A 25,465-nucleotide genomic window follows, 5' to 3' on the forward strand; every position below is an offset into this window, starting at 1 on the left:
TGATGTATTGTTGTCTCTACCTTCTTGCCCTTTGTGCTGTTGTCTGTGCCCAATAATGTTTGTACCATGTTTTGTGATGCTACCATGTTGTGTTGCTACCATGCTGTGTTGTCATCTTAGGTCTCTCTTTATGTAGTGTTGTCTCTCTTGTTGTGATGTGTATTTTGGCCTTTATTTATTTAGTATTTTTAATCCCAGGCCCCCAACTCTGCAAGAGGCCTTTTGATAGGCCGTCATTGTAAATAAGAATTTGTTCTTAACTGACTTGCCTAGTTAAATAAAGGTTACAAAATAAATAAATAAATAAAAGGCAGCTCAGTGCTTTCTGTGGTGGTGGGGCAGCCTGCGAAAGCAGAGATTGTAGGTGTTTTTAATCTTCTCTGATATGAGCCAGGGCTTGGAATGTTACTGGGTAAGAGAAAGGCAATCACATGGTTGCAGTCACTGATAAGGGTGGAGAGCTGTGGATTAGTGAGGAATGGGGGCCCAGGTCAGGTCACATTAAGGGAGAAGGAACAGTTTATTACCCACATCACTTTACATATATATTATGGCACCACGTCTGATCTCACTAACATATGCTACCTTGACTTTTCCATCATAATATCATGCTCCTCCCTATTTTACTGTAGTTACCAAGCTGTTAAATCTGCAATATGTAACTTTTTGGGCGACCTGACCAAATTCACATAGAAATGTGTGACATAGATCTGTCACTCTCATTGAAAGCAGGTCTAAGATGTGGTAGATCTGTTCCTTGTGTGCTATTTTAATGCTTCCCGTTCTTAAGTTTTTGTTTTTGGGCCTTTTACTTTCAATTTTGTACCCCAGCTTCAAACAGTTAAATACAATATTTGTGGTTCTTGAATTTTTTTTTTTACAGCGGTTTAGATGGTACAATGATCATGTACACTAGACTTGCTTGTTTGTTTCAGAAACTGAAATTAGGCAAACTATTAGAATTTTAGCACCAGGAAATGGCTGAGTTATTTTCTGTATAGTGCATCTTTATCTTCGATGCCTGTGATTGTTGAGACCTAATTTTGCAGCCAAACTGCCTCACAGATGAAAAATTGCCTAGGTAGCTAGCTAAGCGAAAACCCTATTAATTCTATAAGTATCGACTCTATTGCAAACCTCTTAAGCTGACAGTCCCCGAAATTGGGCACTAGAATTACTTAAAAATAAATATGTATACTTCTTTTATTGATTTCCCACGGTTTTATAAGTCAGAAGACAGCCATCCAGACCTTCCTAGGACTATGTAAAGGCCCTCTGTTGAATAAACTTGTATATGCCTCCCTCTGGTGGTCGGCTGCATCATTACATACATTTATATCACTTTACTGCAACGTTAAATCAAAATGGCGGTCCCTGATTTACTGCACAGACATAGCAAAGCAATCACTGAATTTGTCTAGAGCAGGCAGATCTAAAAACATAAATTTCATAGCTCTACAATAAAGAATGTGACCTACACACTTATTTAAACCGAAAATAATTAAATAAGTAATTTTGTGCGGAAGTCAAACATTTTTTTTATGTCGGAGATAGAAACATTGCATATGCACAGAACAAAATTTATAATTTTACATAGGCCTCCCCTTGTCTATAGGAGGAACGTGCACAGTTTAAATGGCCCAAATATTGATTTAGAAGTTCAAATTTAACAGATTTGGACTATCACTCATGATATGTTTGGTAAAGTAATAAAGGTGGTGAAATATTTTGGGTAGATGTTCCTTAAACAGATTATAACTATATATGGACATATTATAAAGTATGAAAAGGCTTATTCATTCACAATTATTTTTTCATATCATATTTGTATATGTTTTATTAGACTTATTGTGTACTAGATCATATGGGTTAGTGTTTTTTTCTCAGACATATATAAGCAATTCCAGGGGAAAGCCAAAGGTCAAAGCTTTCTAGGAGGGGGAAACCCTACAATAATAAAAATATTGCCCTCTTGCTAGATTGATGACTAAAGTCATAGCGAAACAGTGCAAAACGGCTGTTAGCGCAACTTTTAATTAAGTAGGCTACACCTCAGAGTTACATCTGTAGGCTATAGCTAGCTACCTAATGGGATCTAGCTAACGTGAGGTCAACATGCCACCGTCCTTCTTGCTTTACATCTGACAGATATACACTACCGTTCAAAAGTCAAGGAGACCCACAGCTCCGCTAAAACCATTGACAACTGCATGCCGTTTAATGGATTGTTAAATAAATGCAATTATGGCAATAGTTAACATCACCTCTTGAAGAGAATTGTCAGACCTACACATTTCTGATTATTCCATGTAAAACGTTGTAAAGTTGGTTAAACATATAGTGAGTGATAAGTAGACCCAAGCAATGTAGGCCTACCTAGGGAAGTTAGCTAACATGAGCCCCTATTCAACATTGTTTCTAGAAGTGTTTAATCAGGATTGCTGCTAAAAGACATTATATAAGCTACATTTTATGATGGACCACGTCAAATTGGCTAGCAAGTTAATAACAGCACGTCAATATGGCTGGTTAACAAGCTAACTTTCAGGAGATAAACTAGATGGCTATATCCAAATATTGTTTGATTTGCATGTCATCTATAGTGCTGATGACAAGCCCTTTCCAAAAGCCTAATCTCTGGTGAAGCAAGACAAATGTTGTTTGCTTAGCTAGCCCGGGAATGAACCCGGGTCTGTAGTAACACCTCTAGCACTGTGATGCAGCCTTAGACCACTGCGCCACTCGGGAGGCCCTGTACTGTTACTTTTATTTGAAAATTATCTATTAACTAATTTAGAGTAGATAGCTAGAGTGAATTTACGAACGCACCCGTAAAAGCAGTACGGTAATTCAAACAACAGCGCGCCTAAATGTTTAATTTAACCACACCCCCTTGAGCTTTGACGCCAACAAATAAAATAATTTATGTTCCGTGTAAACTGAATTAGACACTTGAATGTGGGTCAAAGCGAGAGCGCATTACTGGGTGGCGGCGCAGGGTCTGCGAATCGAGGAATCCGGGAGAAAGAGAGCGTGCTTGTTTGAAATGGAAAAGCGTTTCGGTTAGCTTTTGATAAACAAGAACATCAAAACGAAGCAGCTGTTTTACAAGTGGGATGCACTGTTGAGCGCTACATCCCTGAGGGGTTCGTGCTAATTGTACGGAGATTGTGACAGCCAGTTAAATGGCGTCCCTTAACAATGCAAGAACAAGATGTATGTCAGAAGTGCCGTATTATCATAAGGAGACATATACTTGGAATACGGAGGAGGAATGGAGGCAGAGGAGGTCAGGAAGAGGGCGAGCTTGAGTTGGTAAAAATGTGTGGAAAAATGGAGATGGTTTGTTAAAGAATAATGGTAGAAAGTGTAAGCAGAGTGAGGAGAAATGGAAGTGAATGAGGTCGAAGTATCGGAGGTGGTAGGTGTGGTGAAGTTCTCAGAGCCTGAGGCTTGCACTTAGGGTCAGGATAAAGATGAGTCTGTGACAGTAGGAGTGAAGTTTTTGGAAATAATGGACCCTTGCCTTTTGGCTGACCCATTTGTGATTTCAGGGTGGGTGAGAACAGAGTTGGGTGATGTGGAATCGGTGAGGGTAACCAGAAGTGGCTTGTGTTTCTGCTGGTCAGAGGGAGCAGGCACTTCATGTTAAACGAATGGGGACAAAAGATGTGAATGGTTTACTCTCAAGAAAAGGGTGCCATTGAAAGGAGTGATTACTGGGGTAGCGGTAAATATGAAAGCTGACCAACTGAAGGGGAAGATTCACTACATATTCATCGCCAAACCCACTGGCTCCAGGTCATCTATAAGTCTTTGCTAGGTAAAGCCCCGCCTTATCTCAGCTCACTGGTCACCATAGCAACACCCACCCGTAGCACGCGCTCCAGCAGGTATATTTCACTGGTCATCCCCAAAGCCAACACTTCCTTTGGCCGCCTTTCCTTCCAGTTCTCTGCTGCCAATGACTGGAACAAATTGCAAAAATCACTGAAGCTGGAGTCTTATGTCTCCCTCTCTAACTTTAAGCATCAGCTGTCAGAGCAGCTTACTGTACCTGTACACAGCCAATCTGTAAATAGCACACTCAACTACCTCATTCCCATATTATTACTTACCCTCTTGCACCCCAGTATCTCTACTTGCACATCATCATATGCACATCTATCACTCCAGTGTTAATACTAAATTGATATTATTTCGCCTCTATGGCCTATTTATTGCCTACCTCCCCACTCTTCTATATTTGCACACACTGTACATAGATTTTTCTTTTTTTTTCTTCTATTTTGTTATTGACTGTATGTTTGTTTATCCCATGTGTAACTCTGTGTTGTTTTTGTCGCACTGCTTTGCTTTTTCTTGGCCAGGTCGCAGTTGTAAATGAGAACTTGTTCTCAACTAGCCTACCTGGTTAAATAAAGGTGAAATTAAAACAAATCCCAGTGTTTGTGATGCTTGTTGCTTGTTGCAACGCACACAGGGTGGTGTGAGTAGATAAACATAAGTCATTTTCTGTTCTTTTGAGTTTTGATGGTGAGTCTTTGCCCAACAAAGTGATGTTGTAAGTTATCCTGCATGAGTTTTTGTGCCTAATACATTACGTTATTTCAGGTGTCAAGCTTATGGGCATTTGGCAGCCGTGTGTAGGGAGGTTCCTAGGTGTGAGAAGTGTGCGGAAGGGCATGAGACAAAGGAATGTGTATCATTGGGGAAAGTAGTGGTATGTGTTAATTGTAGGGGTGCCCATGGGGCTAGGGATCAGAAATGTCTAGTGTGAGAGAGGCAGGTTGAGGTTTCCAGGGTCAGAGTAGTGCAGAAGTTGTCATATGCTGAGGCAATGAAGAACATAGAGGACGATGAGTCAAGGGGGAGGGATCCTGAGAGGAGGCGTGTGAGTTGTAGATCTGTAGACCAACAAGTGATATGTTTCAGTAATATTGGATTTTTGTGGTGGCAGCTGAATAGAGGTATTTGGGTGTGCGAGACTTGACATCAGAAGAGTTACAGGATGTGTTAAGTGGTGATGTCCCATCTTTTCAGCCTGTTGGCCTGGAGTAGGACTAAATCGATTTTAAATAGTGGAATATGTAAAAAAAAAAAAAAAGTAATTTAATTTTTGTGTGAGTGTAGTGTTAGATGGTAGGGTATTTCTTATTATTCTTATTAAACAATTGTTTAAAGCACATATGTCAGAGTCAAGGCCCGCGGGCCACATCCGGCCCGCAAGAAGGTTTTTTACGGCCCCTGGGATGATCTTGATTTATTATTAGAACCGGCCCGCAGCAAGCCGGCAGCCCGCAGATCTTTTACACGCACCAATACTACATTTCCCACAATGCAAAGGTGACGCACCGAGCAGTAGGCTGCTTCATTTCAATATTTATTGGCACAGCAGTCGTCAGCATCACAGTAAAATTAACTTTCAGATACCCATCAAAAATGGCAAAACGGAAGGTGGATACTGAGAACCGGGGGTTTCAAACAAGGTGGGAGTCGGAGTATATGTTCACGAAGGTAGCTGGAAAACCTGTGTGTCTTCTGTGTGGAGAAAGTGTGGCGGTACTGAAAGAGTATAATCTGAGACGACATTATGAAACGAAACACGCGGACAAAAACAAGAATATGGACATGGAACAAAGGCTACAAAAGGCAGAGGAATTAAAACGAGGCCTCAAATCTCGACAGGCTCTGTTCAAAAAAGCCAAATCACAAGGCCAGGCTGCTGTCAAGGCCAGTTTTATTTTGGCAGAAGAGATCGCTAAATCAGCCCGGCCATTTACGGAGGGGGATTTCATCAAAAACTGCATGATTAAAGTTTGTGACGAAGTTTGCCCAGAAAAAAGGCAACTCTTTTTAAATGTGAGTCTGAGCAGAAACACCATTGCCGAGAGAGTAGACCAGTTGTCCATCAATCTAAAAGAGCAGCTTGTGAAAAAGGGAAAAGATTTTATTGCATATTCCTTGGCTGTGGATGAGAGCACCGACATTTCTGACATTGCCCAGTTGTCAATTTTCATCCGCGGAGTGGACTCCAACCTAAGCGTGACAGAGGAGTTTTTGGCTTTACGTCCTATGCATGGCACAACTACGGGGCATGATTTGTATGAAGAGGTGTCAAGATGTGTAAATGAGATGGAGCTGCCTTGGGAAAAACTCGTGGGTTTGACAACCGACGGAGCACCTGCGATGTGTGGACACAGGAGCGGACTGGTGGCGAAGATACGGGAAAAGATGCAAGAGGAAAACGCGACAGGTGAGCTGACAGCTTATCATTGTATCATACACCAGGAAGCGTTGTGCGGTAAAGCCTTGAAAATGGAGCATGTAATGAGCATCATCACGCGCACAGTTAACTTTATCAGAGCCAAAGGTTTGAATCACCGCCAGTTCAAGGCATTTCTGACGGAGTTAGAAACGGAGCATGGTGATTTGCCTTATCACACAGAGGTGCGATGGCTAAGCCAGGGAAAGGTGCTTCAAAGATGTTTCGAGCTTCGTGAGGAGATTTGTCTGTTCTTGGACAGCAAAGGGAAAGACACAACACAACTCCGAGACGAAATGTTTCTGTGTGAAATGGCTTTTCTGTGTGACATTACGAGTCATCTGAATGCAATAAACTTGCAGCTGCAGGGTCGGGATCGTGTCATCTCTGATATGTACAGTACAGTGAAGGCATTTAAAACCAAACTGACTCTGTGGGAGACGCAGATGCGGAAAGAAAATTTGAGCCACTTTCCCAGCTGCCAGACCATGAAAGAGAAGCTCTCTACCAGTGCGTTCCCGAGCACACAGTTGGCTGATAAAATAGGTATGCTTGCCGCTGACTTTCGACGCCGATTTGCTGACTTTGAAGCACAAAAAAGCAGGTTGGAACTGCTCGGTAACCCATTTGCTGTTGACGTGGAAAGCTCACCACCAAACCTCCAAATGGAGTTGATTGACCTCCAATGCAATGATGCACTGAGGGCAAAATATGCGGCAGTGGGTGCTGCGGAGTTCGCCCGTTTCCTCCCCGGCACAATGCCCCAGCTGCGCATCCAGGCTGCTCAAACGTTGTCTATGTTTGGCAGCACATACCTGTGTGAACAACTGTTTTCTTTGATGAACCTGAACAAAACATCACACAGAAGTCGACTTACTGCTGAACACCTCCACTCAATTCTGAGGATTTCTTCAGCTCAGAGCCTTACCCCGAACATTGATGAACTTGTGGAAAAGATGGGACACCACCAAGTATCACCCTCAACCTCAAACAAGTGAACATTACTGTGCAATCACATATTTAGAGTTTTTACTCAGTTCAAGTTTAAAAGTTAAAATGTAATATTTGTTTTCACTGCATGTTACTTCTCCTTAAACAAAGTGTTGTTTTTGATTAATAGATTTTTGCACTTTATTTTTTTGTATTTCAATCCAATTATATTTTAAAAATATTTCAGTTGAGTGGATGATAGAAAATTGCTATTATTGTTTTTTCTTTGAAGTAAATTTAGCCCACTTTTGCTAAAATAGAAAATATAGTCTACTGATGGTGTCTTGAATACCGGTTTCTTTCATTTAATGTTCATGTTATGGGGATATTTATATAAAGGAAATTTGTCTTTTGTGTCTGTTGAAAATTAAAGATTACTGACAGAGCCATAAGAAAATATTGCTTTATTTATCTGATCATATTGTAATATATTTGTTAGGTTTTCAGTAGGTTCAATTAGGTTCACTAGACTATATGCGTCATTTAAAAATTTTTCAATGAACATTCGAACAGTCCGGCCCTCGTCTTGTAGCTGATTTTTTTATTTGGCCCTCCGTCCATTTGACTTTGACACCCCTGGTTTAAAGCAAAGTATAAGGCAGTTATACTCCAGTCTAGTAGGTGGCGGTAAGGCAACATTTACTGAAAGTCAACCGCCGTTAAACTTCATCAAAGAAGAAGTAGTAGTAAACAGAAGTAAACAGTGACCAATAACCATTTCCACGTTAGCGGTTTTATTGTTATTTAGAAATGTATTAACACTATGGAACTCAAAATATGACTAATTTAACAGCACAGCATTACATACTTACATCAGGTAGTTTTTAATTCGCGTTGGAGACAGGACTTGGTTGATAGATGTTATTTAGCTAGCTAGGTAGCCGCTAACAATAATGGCTAACTGTATGGTTTTTCACACTCAAATAGCCTCCATCATGGAGGTGTTAGCGAATGCAGCCGTGGCAGAGATCTGTAAACTCGTAGACGATGACTATGCAGTGTTCCGTTTGGAAATGTCTCAAAGCCAGAAAGAAAACAGGGGATTGCGGAGGAAACTACAGCTATTGGAACTAAAGGTGGCACGGGAGCGCGTCCTCGCCAGTCGTCCCAGTAGTGTCAAGATCCTCGACCGATACAGAGGAATGGCAAGAGGTACATTTTGCATAAATTGTCCAGTTCCCCTCTGCGCACGTGTTCAGATGTTACCCAGAATTGTGACTTGGTCAGTTTTTGGATAGTATGCAATAGACGGGTTGGTTGTTTAGAGTTTTTCCTGGTCAGGTAAAAATCTGGTCCTATTCCTCGGCTATGACAAAGTATTGTTATAGATTGCTTCCCTTTTCATCTGTGTTATGACTATAGGGCTTGGATTTTTTTGGGGTCATGTGAATTGGAAAATAAATTTCATAGGTTTAGAAAGGAACTATATAATCCGGTATTTTTCTTTGGTTCAAACCGGTTCAGAAATGTAGTTTGCTGGTCTGAACAGTGGAACGGAACCAAAAAAAAGAATGGTTCTGTTCAGAACGAAACGATTGGAAAATTACTTTGGTAATCAAGACAGGCAGCCATCAGGGCGTCAATCTCTGTATTTGCGAAAGTTATGGTGGTGCTAGAATCCATCAACTCTCTCTTTCTGCATTAGCTATGCATCTGTTATGGTTGGAAAAATGTGTTCACATTGTCTGTGTAGACTGCTCTGTGGTGGAATTTGTAGTTTTTTTTTTTTTGAGCCTAAATCAGGGGACGCAACTTTCACTGCCTCTGGCCTCTGGCAAGACACTACAGAGGGTAGTGCTAACAGCCCAGTACATCACTGGGGCCAAGCTTCCTGCCATCCAGGACCACTATACCAGGCGGTGTCAGAGGAAGGCCTTAAAAATGGTCACCCTAGTCATCGACTGTCCTCTCTGCTACCGCACAGCAAGCGGTACTGGAGCGCCAAGTCTAGGTCCAAAAGTTTTCTTAACAGCTTCTACCCCCAAGCCATAAGACTCTCAAACAGGTAATTAAATGGTGACCTATACTATTTGCATTGTCCCCCCCTCCTCTCTGCTACCCTGCTGCTACTCTGTTTATTATCTATGCGTAGTCACTTTAATTCTACCTACATGTACATATTACTTCGACTGACCTGTGCCCCTGCACATCGACTCTGTACCGGTACCCCCTGTATATTGCCTTGCAATTCTTTTTTTTTTTTACTTAACACTTCTTTTTCTTAACTGCATTGTTGGTTAAGGGCTTGTAAGTAAGCATTTCACTGTAACGTCGTATTCGGCGCATGTGAAAAATAAAATTCGATTTGGAGCGTATCTGACTGGATAAATAATAATAAAATAAAAAAAGTTATGTCCCCCCACTCTTCTAAAAACCAAAGTTGAGCCCCTGGTCTAAAATAATATTAACGTTAGCTTCTGGAAGTGTCTATATATCGAGCTAATGTTATCAAATCAATTTAAAGTTTACTTGTCACGTGCGCCGAATACAACAGGTGTAAACTTTACAGTGAAATGCTTACTTACAGGCTCTAACCATTAGTGCAGAAAAGGTATTAGGTGAACAATAGGTAAGTAAAGAAATAAAACAACAGTAAAAAGACAGGCTATATACAGTAGCGAGGCTATAAAAGTAGCGAGGCTACATACAGACACCGGTTAGTCAGACTGATTGCGGTAGTATGTACATGTAGATATGGCTAAAGTGACTATGCATATATGATGAACAGAGAGTAGCAGTAGCGTAAAAGAGGGGTTGGCGGGTGGCGGGACACAATGCAGATAGCCCGGTTAGCCAATGTGCGGGAGCACTGGTTGGTCGGCCCAATTGAGGTAGTATGTACATGAATGTATAGTTAAAGTGACTGCATATATGATAAACAGAGTAGCAGCAGTGTAAAAAGAGGGGTTGGGGGGGCATACAATGCAAATAGTCTGGGTAGCCATTTGATTACCTGTTCAGGAGTCTTATGGCTTTGGGGTAAAAACTGTCAAGAAGCCTTTTTGTCCTAGACTTGGCACTCGGGTACCGCTTGCCAAGCGGTAATAGAGAGAACAGTCTATGACTGGCTGGGGTCTTTGACAATTTTTAGGGCCTTCCTCTGATACCGCCTGGTGTAGAGGTCCTGGATGGCTGGCAGCTTAGCCCCAGGGATGTACTGGGCCGTAGGCACTACCTTCTGTATTGCCTTGCGGTCAGAGGCCGAGCAATTGCCGTACCAGGCAGTGATGCTCTCGATGTTGCATCTGTAGAAACTTTTGAGGATCTGAGGACACATGCCAAATCTTTTTATTTTCCTAAGGGTGTCCTCAGATGTGTCCTCAGATCTGACCGCAAGGCAATACAGAAGGTAGTGCCTACGGCCCAGTACATCCCTAAGTGGCAGATGTGTTGCTACCTACCCTCACCACCTGGGGGCGGCCCGTCAGGAAGTACAGGATCCAGTTACAGAGGGAGGTGTTTAGTCCCAGGATCCCTAGCTTAGTGAAGAACTTTGAGGGTACTGTGGTGTTGAACGCTGAGCTGTAGTCAATGAATAGCATTCTCACGCAGGTGTTCATTTGTCCAGGTGGGAAAGGCCAGTGTGGAGTGCAATAGAGATTGCATCATCTGTGGATCTGTTTGGGCGGTATGTAAATTGGAGTGGGTCTAGAGTTTCTGCGATAATGGTGTTGATTACCAACATTACCAACCTTTCAAAGCACTTCATGGCTACGGACATGAGTGCTACGGGTCTGTAGTCATTTAGGCAGGTTGCCTTTGTGTTCTTGGGCTCAGGGACTATGGTGGTCTGCTTGAAACATGTTGGTATTACAGACTCAATCAGAGACATGTTGAAAATGTCAGTGAAGGCACCTGCCAGTTGGTCAGCCCATGCCCGGAGCACACGTCCTGGTAATCCGTCTGGACCCACAGCCTTGTGTATGTTGACCAGTTTAAAGGTCTTACTCATGTCGGCTACGGAGAGCGTGATCACACAGTCGTCCGGAACAGCTGATGCTCTCATGCATGCCTCAGTCTTGGTTGCCTCGAAGCGAGCATAGAAGTGATTTAGCTCGTCTGGTAGGCTCCTGTCACTGGGCAGCTCGCAGCTCTGCTTCCCTTTGTAGTCTGTAATAGTTTGCAAGCCCTGCCACACAAGACGAGTGTCGGAGCCGGTGTAGTATGATTCAATCTTAGCCCTGTATTGATGCTTTGCCTGTTTGATGGTTCGTCGCAGGGCATAGCAGGATTTCTTGTACGCTTCCGGGTTAGTGACACACTTTGAAAGCGGCAGCTCTACCCTTTAGCTCAGTGAGAATGTTGCCTGTAATCCATGGCTTCTGGTTGGGGTATGTACAGTCACTGTGGGGACGAGGTCCTCGATGCACTTGTTGATAAAGCCAGTGACTGATGTGGTGTATTGCTCAATGCCATCGGAAGAATCCCGGAACATGTTGCAGTCTGTGATAGCAAAACAGTCCTGTAGTTTAACATCTGCTTCATCTGACCACTTTTCTATAGACAGAGTCACTGGTGCTTCCTGTGGTGCTTGCTTATTTCCTTATACAGCTGACTGAGTGCGGTCTTAGTGCCAGCATCTGTTAGTGGTGGTAAATAAACAGCCACAAAAAGTATAGCTGAAAACTCTCTAGGCAAGTAGTGGCCTGCAATTTATCACAATATACTCTACTTCAGGCGAGCAAAATCTAGGGACTTCCTTAGATTTTGTGCACCAGCTGTTGTTTACAAATATGCACAGACCGCCCCCCTCGTCTTGTTGTGTTGTTCTATCTTGCCGGTGCAGCATATATCCCGCTAGCTGAATATCCATGTCATCATTCAGCCACGATTCCGTGAAACATAGGATATTACAGTTTTTGAAGTCCCGTTGGTAGGATATTCGTGATCGTACCTCGTCTAATTTATTGTCCTATGATTGCACATTGGCGAGTAGTATTGACGGTAATGGCAGCTTTCCCAGTCGCCTTCTCCGGGTCCTGACCAGGCATCCGGCTCTTTATCCTCTGTATCTGCGTCGCTTCCTCTTGCAAATAACGGGGATATCGGTCCTGTGGGGTGTTTGGAGAGTGTCTTGTGCGTGGTCTTTGTTGTAGAAAAAATATTTGTCTAATCTGAGGTGAGTGATCGCCGTCCTGATATCCAGAAGCTCTTTTTTGCCGTAAGATACGGTTGCAGAAACATTATGAACAAAATAAGTTACAAATAACACACAAAAAAAACACAATAGCACAATTGGTTGGGCGCCTGTAAAAACTGCTGCCATTTTAAATAAACTGCTTTAACTGCTTTTATTAACACATACTCTGTTTTCCATGAAAATGTGTGTTCGCTCTCTCATGAGGCAGGCAGAAGAAGACTTACACTAGCTAACAAAAACACAAATTCAGATCCCACAGAATGTGAGCGAAGAAAGAGGCAAAGTGCAAGTCAAACAATTGTTAGTTCTATCCAAAATCCTTGGGACATACCTACCCTAAACCCCTAACCATTTTACCTTTTAACTTCAATGGGGTAGGGACGTCCCAAGGATCCCTGATAGCAAGGACAGCCAAACAACGAGGTCACAGAGGTTCTAAACCGAGACGCAACATTGCGAGACTTCCGAGAACCCTTGCGAAGCAGACCAAACAGACCAGGCCGGGGTTTGAGAAGTCGATGAGAGAACAAAAACAACTTTAGATTGAAGTAGTGTCTTTGATCTGACGGCCTGCACATGTTAGACCCGATGACATGTTTCTGCGCATGAGTAAAGCTAGCCAACGTTGCAAGGACCTCGCCTACATGCGTGATCAGGGATTTCTATTGGAGAAGCAGTTTCTGCCTATCTTCATACTGTACCGTCTTTGACCAGGTGCTGGTGCAACCAAACTAGTGGTTGATAAGGCTTTGGAGGCTGTAGCTAGGAGACCACTGTGACTGACAAGTGAATCCACCTGTCACAGCAAGCATGGGGCTACCGCGTCACTAGACAAAACGGAGGAAAACAGGCTGAAATTGGGGGAGGTGCTATGTAAACTTGTCCAATAAGAAACGGCTGCTTTCTTTTCCGTTGCAAAACATTTTTCTATGACATTAACTAATGAATATGTCTGGTAAACGCATTTGCTGCTGCTGCTTTGAGATTGAAAAGTACTGGGGCAAATACTGTCTCGCCACACGTTTTCCGGCGACGCTGGGGCTGGCCCTAACCTTTTGGGGGCCCTACGCAAAAGTTTGAAGGCAGAGAATGTTTTAGAGTTAATTTCCTGAAGTTCTACACATGTTGCCATGGGGTACCAAACATGTTTTCAAAATGCATACTGCCTCCAAGTGGTGTGTGCGGCGCTGATGAAGCCTGCCTTCGGTTGTCACATTTTTGTGAATGAGGTAGTATACCTAATAAACTTGCCGGTGAGTGCCTTCAAGTATTCATACCACTTGGCTTATTCCACATTTTGTTGTGTTACAGCATTAAATCAAAATGGATTTAATTATAATTTTTTCTCACTAATCTACATACTACCTCATAATGACAAAGCGAAAACAAGTTTTTGGAAATTTGAGCAAATTTATTGAAAATGAAATACAAAAATATCTAATTTGCATAAGTATTCACACCCCTGAGTCAATATACCTTTGGCAGCGATGACAGCTGTGAGTCTTTCTGGGTAAGTCTCTAAAAGCATTCCTCACCTGGATTGTGCAACATTAGCTAATTATTAAAAATGGTTCAATCTCTGTCAAATAGGTTGTTGCTAGACAACCATTTTCAGTTCCATAGATTTAAGAAAATTAAACACAGCCACTCAGGAACATTCACTGTCTACTTGGTAAGCAACTCCAGTGCAGATTTGTCCTTGTGTTTAAGGTTATTGTCCTGCTGAAAGGTGAATTAATCTCCCTGTGTCTGTTGGAAAGCAGACTGAACCAGATTTTCCTGTAGGTTTTTGCCTGTGCTTAGCTCCATTAAGTTTATTAACAACAAAAAATCCCCTGTCCTTAACGATTACAATAATTCCCATAACATGATTCAGACACCACTATGCTTGAAAATATGGAGTGGTACAAAAACTAAATTGCTTTGCCACATTTTTTTGCATGATGCATATTTTTGATTCTGTACAAGCTTCCTTCTTTTCACTCTTGTCATTTATGTTAGTATTGTGGAGTAACTACAATGTTGTTGGTCCATCCTCAGTTTTTCCTATCACAGCCATTAAACCATAAGCGGTTTTCTTCCTCTCTGGCAACCGAGTGAGTAAGGACACCTGTATCTTTGTAGTGACTGGGTGTCACTACAAAGGGATATTCAATGCCTGTTTCGTTTTTTTTACCCTTCTACCAATAAGTGCCCTTCTTTGCGAGGTATTGAATCTGTGTTTTAAATTCACTGCTTTGACTGAGACCTTACAGATAGTTGTATGTGTGGGGTACAGAGATGAGTCACGTTAAACACTATTATTTCACACAGTGTGAGTCCATGTATGTGACTTATTTATGCTTGAATACTTATTACTTTTTAAATGTAATTTGTTTTAAAAAAATCCCCAAAACATAATTCCACTTTGACATTATGGGGTGGGGCACTAGTGGATGGGGCCCCTAAGTGACCGCTTATGCCTGTGTCTGGGCCTGATGTAGCACTTCCCCTGATTACTTAGCTATCTTGCAAAAAATGTATTTACTAGGCAGGTCAATTAAGAATGAATTATTCTAACACAGAGACACAATATAACACAATATTATATTCTAACCCAATTCCTATTATCATATTCTAACCAGATTCTTGATTTACTGAATTTCCTATTGTCATACTCAATTAAAATAATGTAATGCATGGAACATAATCAATCAATCAATCAATCAATCAATCAATAAATAAATAGTATGTCAAGAAGTTATGAGAAGGGACATCCTTGCCACTTGTAGACAGTGTCAAGTGTACAATATAGCATTGGGCATTGACAGTACCTAACTTAACTACCCGTTTCCCCCAATCACTCTCTCAGGTGAAGCACATCTCACTGGAGGCCATAGGAGCTTTGTGAAGTCAGCGGAACACAACACATGGAGAGATGACCAACCAATCACTGTTGATGAGGGGAGTGGAACCTCAACCCAGCACGTTATTGTGATAGAGGTTAATGTCATAATGTAACATTAACAATGACAGTACATCAAATGTGGCCCGTTTTTAATTTGAAAAAGGCTCCCCTCAGCTATTCATATATTTGCAATAGGGGATTTTGATACTTCAATACCACATTGTTATCCAATTCAACTCATGTACCGATAATAACCTCCTCTCTTCTTGTCAGTCTGCAGAGGCTGCAGGTCCTGGAGTCAAGCAAGAGAGATCTGAAGGAGAGAAGGACCCACGGCACAGCAGAGACATCCAGACTGAAACAGCGGCTGTAGCCCCGGAGGACCTTACCGCCGCGCCCCAGGCCAGGACCAGACACAGCATCTTGGAGGTCAGTGGAACGCCGAACGCCGTCCTCAAGTCAGAGACAGACACCGAGACTTTAACTGTAACACACAGGCTCTTACACACAGGATCTGAACACAGATCAGAACCAGAGAGACTGAGCTGTCCAGCTGCTTCCGGTTCAGAGTACCTACCAGTATTTCGCCAGAGGATGGGTCATTCCCGTGGAGATGGTGACGCGTTAGACACTGGCGTTGATGATCTGTCTTGTTCTTACGCTACAGAGATGGACCCTGGCAACATGCCCTTGGGTTTAGAAACACAGACTGATCTGTCTAGAGGGAAATGGAACCGGTACAGTAGTAGTGTATACTCTGAAGGTTGTCTAGATAAGATAGGTGAGGATTTAGTCGTAGATGAAGTGACTGTAAAGTTGGAGGGCAACGTACCTCCCACATGGAATGGTCACCTAGGAGACAGACACTCGCAGGGCAGAGATTTCTTAGACTACAGGGAAAGCTTAGAGACAAATCAAAATGTCGCCACCCACTCCCCTTTCCACGTGTTCAAGGATCGCGACCCAGTGTCCACGTTGATGGCACCTTCCGATTCACACAGCCACATCCTTTTCGATCAGGTATTAAACTCAAACGACAGAGCTAGAGCCCAGGCTCAGGGAGAAGGAGCCACATCAGGCAATAGTAAAGAGAAACGGTTCCTCTGCATGTTCTGTAACAAAGGCTTCAGCTGCCCGCAGAAGGTGGAAATCCACAAGAGGGTCCACACTGGAGAGAAACCCTTCAGCTGTACCCAGTGTCACATGCGCTTCGCCCAGGCTGGTGACCTGAAGAGGCACCAGAGGGTCCACTCAGGGGAGAAACCCTACAGCTGCCCCCAGTGTGAGAAGCGGTTCTCCCGTCAGGACCAGCTGAAGAGGCATCATATGGTCCACACGCGAGAGAGGCCGTTTGCCTGTACGCACTGCGGGAAGAGGTTCTCAGAGAGGAGCTACCTCAGGATACACCAACAGAAAAACCATTCCACTCAATAGCTTCTGACATTTACATCAAACACTGCATTAAAGACAAATGTATATTTTCATGGTTGTCAGCAGAAAAGGTCCACAGATATATTTGGAATAACAGATTTCAGTGTAGAATATTGCATCCAGACATTGTGTGATATATAAGCCTAAAGTCTGATACATATTGTTTTTGTACTGTGTAGGCGAAATGATGTTCACAAATGTCTATTTCATTACTTCTGTTAAACTACAAAATGTTGTTCCAATACATTTTTACTTAGAAAATGTATGCAAGTTATCCATTTTCTGTTGATGTGTTTATGTGGTTTTCATATATAGTGTATTTAAAACTGGTTTATGTTTAATAAACACAAAATGGGACTTTTTATTGTAAGACTTTCATTGAGACTCTCTTTAGTATACATCACATCTGATCTCACCCTATTCTGTATGAACCCAACAGCACTTTATAACCAATATACACTTAAATACACTTACACACTAGTTTGTCATATGATGACTTTTGACTTATCATAGCTGACTCATATTTACCCACATCATATTTATGTCCTCCATGATGGGTTTAACAACAATAAAGTCATTCTGTATCTACAGTATATGACTCAAACGTAGTGGGGATTGGTAAACACTCCATGTTGAAAGTGTTTTTATCTGTGTGTGTGTGTGTGTACCTGAGGGAGTGTATGTCTGTGTAATCTGTATCACCTCTCTTCCAGGAGGAGGGTCCAGAGGTGCTGCTGGTGAAGGAGGATGGTTGTGAGGAGGGTCTGGGGAACACTGAGGGGAACATGGTCATGGAGGACAACCAGACTACACCACCTCCTGAACCCACAGAGGAACCAGCTGAGCTGCACAGGACCACACACAGTCTCACTGAGGTGAGCCCACTGTAAACTACTGTCTGAATGGTTTTTCCTTTCAGATCCTAATGAATTAGACTATGTAGACAGAGAAGGACCTGATCTTCGAGATCAGCACTTCTACTTTGAGACTCTTTCTAGGTAAGGTCCCAGGTCTAGATGAATGTTGTCTTAAGTGTGAGACCATACGTTTCAATTATCAAATCATGAAAAAGTGTCAAGTAATCAAATCAACTAACAAGTTTCCAAAGTACTCAAAGCAATCCCTCATTGCCCAATCAGAAGGTGCTCCATAGCAGGGTGCTCATATCAGATTTCTTGATCCAACATCCTCTCACTCTGTATCTCTTACAGTCAGTAGACATGGAGGATGGGAAGCCTAATCTACTGCTGGTCAAAGAAGAGACAATAGAAGACGAACCAGAGAGCATTGACCTGAGTGGACTAAAGATGGGGGAGCAAGGTAAGGGAGAAATAATTATAGCATAGAGCAACTTATGTTTGCATACAAAAACACACATCTTAAAACTTTTTTGGGATAGGGGGCAGTATTTGGAAGTTTGGATGAATGAGGTGCCCAAAGTAAACTGCCTGTTACTCAGGCCCAGAAGCTAGGATATGCATATAATTGGTAGTATTGGATATAAAACACTCTAAAGTTTCCAAAACTGTTAAAATAATGTTTGTGAGTATAACAAAACTGATATGGCAAGCGAAAACCTGGGGAAAATTCATCCAGGAAGTGGGATTTTTTTGATGTGGGTACTTTTCAATTGAATGCAGTATGTAATGGGTTAGGACCCAGATTGCAGTTCCTATGGCTTCCACTAGATGTCAACAGTCTTTAGACATTGTTTCACCCTTGTATTCTGAAAAATGAGGAAGAATGAGACCATTTTGTAAGTGGACTGTAGAATGAAGCAGCGCTGGTTTGCGTGTGACCGATTGCGCGCCCTTTGTTGTTTTTCCTTTCTATTGAATACGCTATTGTACGGTTGAAATATTATCAATTATTTAGACAATAGACAACCTATTGTCTAACGATTAATTATAAACATCGTTTGACATGCTTCAACAAACTTTATCGGTACTATTAGGATGTATTCGTCTGCATGTTGTGACCTCCTTCAAGTCAGTGGATTACTGAACAAAACGCGCCAACAAAACAGAGTTTTTGGGATATAAAGAGGGACTTTATCGAACAAAACAAACATTTATTGTGTAACAGGGACTCTTGTGACTGCAACCAGATGAAGATCATCAAAGGTAAGTGAGTAATTCTATTGCTATTTCTGACTTTCGTGACTCCTCTACTTGGCTTGAAAATGTTTGTATGCAGATAATTGCATGGTATGCTTTTGCCGTAAAGCCTTTTTGAAATCTGACACAGTGGCTGGATTAACAAGAAGTTCATCTTAAAGCCGATGTATAACACTTGTCTTGTATCTTTTATGAATGTTTATTATGAGTATTTCTGTATTTTGAATTTGGCGCTCTGCAATTTCACCGGATGTTGTCGAGGTGGGTCGCTAGCGGAACGCCTATCCTTAAAAATTAACTTGACCAGGTAATTGATAAAGAAAAACTCCATCTGTAGCGTTTTCTCTGCCATGTTTGCAAAGTCCATTTTCTAACCTCCTGCAGGTGGTTGGCTGGAGGCTAACAGAGGAGACTGGGCGGCCGTCTTAGATTTCCAGATCCAGACGGGTGCAGCCAAGGGCCCAGGGGACAACATTACCGAGCAGGCCAGGACCAGAGGTGACATAGTGGAGGTCAGTCGGTGGGACAGCATCCTCAACTCTGGGCTGGGGAACAACAGTGTTAACCAGAAAAAGACAGTCGAACACAAAACAAAAACCAAACTTAAGTCTCCATGACAACAGACTGGCTGAGAGCAGACTGGCTGAGAGCAGGGTGAGGCGTAGATTTGGTCTGCGGGGACAGGGAGGTGTCTGTATGCGGGGGGGGGGGGGGGGGGGGGGGGGGTGTATGGTGACTGACTTGGTTATTTTTGTATTATTGCAGAGACTGAGTTTCCCTCATCTCAGTCGAACCAAAGCATATTTCCTTTTTGAATCAACACTTATGGACATTGTTTCATAGTAAACTCAAATGGCTCCATATTGTTAGGTACTTGACAGTGGTTAACATTTTATAATATCATGTCATGCTTCTGTGTGTACAGCAAAGAGTTTCTTATTCCTTTATGCATTTCTGTACAATTTGTGTTTATAGTCTGCAGTCCATGAGGACCAGCTGATGTCTGGTGTTGCTGACGGAAGAGACTGGACATCTGAGGTGGGTGGTCACAAACCCTGGCCCCGGATCAAAACCCTGGATCTGGAGCCATCACTCTTCCTTCCCGAGTCAGAACTAGGACCCAACCGTGAGGGACAGGGACTCCACCACAACCACTACACAGAACACAACCAGTGGACAGGTGGACTGAACCACCTCAGTCCTGTTGGTCATCAGAGAAACAGAGGCTCCAGTCTGCAGTCTGGGGCTGATAGAGATCAACCCTCCTGTTCCTATGATACAAACACCACAGTATCCATGATGAACAGAGCAGGTCACCCTGGGCTTCAGCCTTCACAGAGAGTGATGGGAGCCCCCCCTGGTGGTAGTCTATCAGCAAGTCTGTCTTCTCCTTCAGGGCCTCTTCCAATGCCTGGTGACTTGGTTCATAGAAGGCCTGGGCCTGGGTCTAGCCTTCCTCACTTACCTCAGGTTTACCCCACCAATACAGACAGGGTCAGGATGGGCGTTCACCATAAGAGGTACCTAGCCTATAACACAGCACACAATTCCAACAACACCCAAACAATGGCTAGAGGTCAAGGAGGGAGCTCAAAAACTCTTGCTTCTACCTCCTCTGGTGTCATGGGGTCACAATGTGGGAGGCCGAGCATTAGGTCGGACGCCGACAAGCCGTACGCCTGCCCCACATGTGGGAAGCACTTTGCTGAGGCAAGGTATGTGAAGCAGCACCAGACTGTTCACACCAAGGACAGCTTCAATTGCAAATTATGTCACAAGAGCTTCTCCTTCCTGAGTAGCCTTATCAGACATAGGAGTGTCCACAATGGGAAGAAATCGTAGCAGTGTGTCTTGAGATGTACATTAGGTGATATCTGGGAATCATTCTTTATCTGACATATCATAGTTATAATGTTTAGTGTCTTGGGGATAATTAACCACATACCCCTTTAACTTTGAATTATTTAACAGGCTTGTGTTAATAACTTTTTTAGAGAGATAGTAAACCTATGCTAGAACAAGTATAGTTCAATATTCTCTGGTCTGATGAAACCAGGATTGAACTCTTTGGCCTGAATGCCAAGCGGCGCGTCTGGAGGAAACCTGGCACCATCCCTACGGTGAAGCATGGTGGTGGCAGAATCATGCTGTGGGGATGTTTTTCAGTGGCAGAGACTGTGAGACTAGTGAGGATTGAGGCAAAGATGAACAGAGCAAAGTACAGAGATCCTTGATGAAAACCTGCTCCAGAGCGCTCAGGACCTCAGACTGGGGCGAAAATTCACTTTCCAACAGGACAATGACCCTAAGCACACAGCCAAGACAATGCAGGAGTGGCTTCAGGACAAGTCTCTGAATGTCCTTGAGTGGCCCGGCCAGACCCCGGACTTGAACCCGATCGACCATTTCTGGAGAGACCTGAAAATAGCTGACAGAGCTTGAGAAGATCTGCAGAGAGGAATGGGAGAAACTCTCCAAATCTAAAAGTGTGCCAAGCTTGTGGCATTATACCCAAGAAGACTCAAGGCTGAAATCGCTGCCAAAGGTGCTTTAACAAAGTACTGAGTAAAGGGTCTGAATACTTGTGTAAATGTGATATTTCAGTTTTATATTTTTTATAAACTAGCAATAATTTTTAAAAACCTGTTTTTTCTTTGTTATTATCGGGTATTGTGTGCAGATTGATGAGGGGGAAAAAACAATGTAATACATTTTTAGAATAAGGCTATAATGTAACAAAATGTGGAAAAAGTCAAGGGGTCTGCATACTTTCGGAAGGCACTGTAATGCAAAGCTAGAATGAAAACAGGGAATTGCGGCGGCAACTACAGGTACCGGAACTGAAGGGGGCATGATAGCGCGTCCTCGCCAGTTGTCCCAGTACTGATAAAATCATTTTTCTGGGTGTGCGCCAGCTCATGTTTTTTATTCTAAGACAATCGACCGATACAGAGGAATGGCAAGAGGTACATTTAGCAGAAGACAGATGAATGGCAAGAGGTGCATGTCACGTTCTGACCTTAGTTCTGTTAATATATCTTTGTTTTAGTATGGTCAGGGCGTGAGTTGGGTGGGTTGTCTATGTTCGTTTTTCTACAATTTGGGATTTCTGTGTTCGGCCTAGTATGGTTCTCAATCAGAGGCGGCTGTCAATCGTTGTCCCTGATTGAGAATCATACTTAGGTAGCCTGGTTTCACTTTTGAGTTGTGGGTGTTTATTTTATGTCTTTGTGTGTGTCGACAGACAGGACTGTTTCGGTTTTCGTTCGTTCACTTTATTGTTTTGTATTTCAGTGTTCATTTTGATTTATTACATCATGAACACTTACCACGCTGCGCATTGGTCCTCCGATCCTTCTCGCTACTCCTCAGAAGAGGAGGACGAGATCCCTTACAGTGCATTTTGCCCCATTCCCCTCGGTGTATGTTAATTTAGATGTGTTAACCACATATGGGTCTAGGAAAGTTTTTGGATAGTATGCAATAATTCACCTGATTACTTTGTTATCTTGCGCAAAGACACTATCATATTCTAACCAGATTCTTGATTTACTGCATTTCCTATTATTTGCCCATTGAAAACAATACATCAATCAGTAAATAGTATATCAAGAAGTTATGAGAAGTGTTACCTTACATCCTGGCCAATTCTAGACAGTGTCAATAGTGTACAACATACCGTTGAGCATTGACAGTAGTTAACCTAACCAGCTTTTACCCCAATCACTCTCTCAAGTGAAAGACATCTCACTGGAGGCCACAGGAGCTTTGTGAAGCCAGTGGGACACAATACATGGAGAGATGACCAACCAATCACTGTTGATGAGGGGAGTGGAACCTCAACCCAGCAAGTTATCGTGATAGAGGTTAGTGTAATAGTGTTGCACGTGTTTAGCAGATGTTATTGCGGGTGTAGCGGAATGCTTGTGTTTCTAGCTCCAACAGTGCAGTAATATCTAGCAATTACACAACATATACACAATACACACAAGTCTAAGTAAAGGAATGGAATTAAGAAAAAAAAGTTTGGGGTCACTTAGAAATGTCCTTGTTTTTGAAAGAAAAGCACATGTTTTGTCCGTTGAAGTAACATCAAATTGATCAGAAATACAGTGTAGACATTGTTAATGTTGTGAATGACTATTGTAGCTGGAAACGGCTGATTTTTTATGGAATTTCTACATAGGTGTACAGAGGCCCATTATCAGCAACCATCACTCCTGTGTTTCAATGGCACGTTGTGTTAGCTAATCCAAGTTTATAATTTTAAAAGGCTAATTGATCATTAGAAAACACTTTTGCAATTATGTTAGCACAGCTGAAAACTGTTGTGCTGATTAAAGAAGCAATTAAACTGGCCTTTAGACTAGTTGAGTATGCGGAGCATTAGCATTTGTGGGTTCGATTACAGGCTCAAAATGGCCAGAAACAAAGACTTTCTTCTGAAACTCGTCTGTCTGTTCTTGTTCTGAGAAATGAAGGCTATTCCATGCGAGGAATTGGCAAGAAACTGAAGATCTCATACAGCGCTGTGTACTACTCACTTCACAGAACAGCGAAAACGGGCTCTAACCAGAATAGAAAGAGGAGTGGGAGGCCCCAATGCACAACTGAGCAAGAGGACAAGTACATTAGAGTGTCTAGTTTGAGAAACAGACGTCTCACAAGTCCTCAACTGGCAGGAGGGGTTACTATGGTGTTGAATGCTAAGCAATAGTCAATGAACAGCATTCTTACATAGGTATTCCTCTTGTCCAGATGGGATAGGGCAGTATGCAGTGCGATGGCGATTGCATCGTTTGTGGATCTATAGGGGCGGTAAGCAAATTTTAGTGGGTCTAGGGTGGCCGGTAAGTGGGTCTAGGGTGGCCGGTCATTGACTACAGCATTTAACACCATAGTACCCTGCAAGCTCATCATTAAGCTGGAGGCCCTGTGCAATTGGGTCCTGGACTTTCTGACGGGCCGCCCCCAGGTTGTGAAGGTAGGAAACAACATCTCCACTTTGCAGCCCCACAAGGGTGCATGCTCAGCACCCTCCTGTACTCCCTGTTCACCCATGACTGCGTGGCCATGCACGCCTCCAACTCAATCATCAAGTTTGCAGATGACACAACAGTAGTGCGCTTGATTACCAACAACGACAAGAGAGGGAGGAGGTGAGGGCACTCGGAGTGTGGTGTCAGGAAAACAACCTCCTCACTCAATGTCAACAAAACAAAAGAGATGATCGTGGACTTCAGGAAACAGCAGAGGGAGCACCCCCTATCCACATCGAAGGGACAGCAGTGGAGAGATTTTAAGTTCCTCAGCATACACATCACAGACCAACTGAAATGGTCTACCCACACAGACAGTGTGGTGAAGAAGGCGCAACAGCGCCTCTTCAACCTCAGGAGGCAGAAGAAATTTGGCTTGTCACCCAAAACTCTGACAAACTTTTACAGATGCACAATCGAGAGCATCCTGTCGGGCTGTATCACAGCCTGGTATGGCAACTGCACCACCCTCAACTGCAAGGCTCTCCAGAGGGTGGTGCGGTCTGCACAACGCATCACCGGGGGCAAACAACCTGCCCTCCATGACACCTACAGCACCCGATGTCACAGGAAGGCCAAGAAGATCATCAAAAACATCAACCACCAGAGCCACTGCCTATTCACACCGCTACCATCCAGAAGGCGGCGAGGTCAGTACAGGAGCCTCAAAGCTGGGACCAAGAGACTGAAAAACAGCTTCTATCTCAAGGCCATCAGACTGCAATCACTAACTCAGAGAGGTTGCTGCCTGCATTGAGACCCAATCACTGACCACTTTAATAAATGGATCACTCGTCACTTTATACAATGCCACTCTAAATAATGCCACTTTTAATCATGTTTACATATCTTATATTACATGTACAATGCCTTGCGAAAGTATTCGGCCCCTTGAACTTTGCGACCTTTTGCCACATTTCAGGCTTCAAACATAAAGATATAAAACTGTATTTTTTTGTGAAGAATCAACAACAAGTAGGACACAATCATGAAGTGGAACGACATTTATTGGATATGTCAAACTTTTTTAACAAATCAAAAACTGAAAAATTGGGCGTGCAAAATTATTCAGCCCCTTTACTTTCAGTGCAGCAAACTCTCTCCAGAAGTTCAGTGAGGATCTCTGAATGATCCAATGTTGACCTAAATTACTAATGATGATAAATACAATCCACCTGTGTGTAATCAAGTCTCCGTATAAATGCACATGCACTGTGATAGACTCAGAGGTCCGTTAAAAGCGCAGAGAGCATCATGAAGAACAAGGAACACACCAGGCAGGTCCGAGATACTGTTGTGAAGAAGTTTAAAGCCGGATTTGGATACAAAAAGATTTCCCAAGCTTTAAACATCCCAAGGAGCACTGTGCAAGCGATAATATTGAAATGGAAGGAGTATCAGACCACTGCAAATCTACCAAGACCTGGCCGTCCCTCTAAACTTTCAGCTCATACAAGGAGAAGACTGATCAGAGATGCAGCCAAGAGGCCCATGATCACTCTGGATGAACTGCAGAGATCTACAGCTGAGGTGGGAGACTCTGTCCATAGGACAACAATCAGTCGTATATTGCACAAATCTGGCCTTTATGGAAGA

At 42.9% G+C, this 25,465-nt stretch overlaps 1 protein-coding gene across 1 annotated transcript; it reads left to right on the forward strand.

Moving 5' to 3' along the window:
- The first annotated feature begins 7,923 nt into the window (after positions 1-7,923).
- On the forward strand, positions 7,924-21,472 carry LOC139374781 (transcriptional repressor RHIT-like). The gene is made up of 7 exons (XM_071115918.1): positions 7,924-8,407; positions 15,247-15,377; positions 15,556-15,711; positions 17,427-17,588; positions 17,925-18,033; positions 19,215-19,342; positions 19,806-21,472. Exons 1-7 carry the CDS (start codon positions 8,149-8,151, stop codon positions 20,670-20,672), a joined length of 1,812 nt encoding a protein of 603 aa, XP_070972019.1. The 5' UTR covers positions 7,924-8,148; the 3' UTR covers positions 20,673-21,472.
- Positions 21,473-25,465: the final 3,993 nt, after the last annotated feature.

This window comes from Oncorhynchus clarkii, chromosome 19 (genome assembly GCF_045791955.1).
Source record: "Oncorhynchus clarkii lewisi isolate Uvic-CL-2024 chromosome 19, UVic_Ocla_1.0, whole genome shotgun sequence".
Lineage (NCBI taxonomy): Eukaryota > Metazoa > Chordata > Actinopteri > Salmoniformes > Salmonidae > Oncorhynchus > Oncorhynchus clarkii.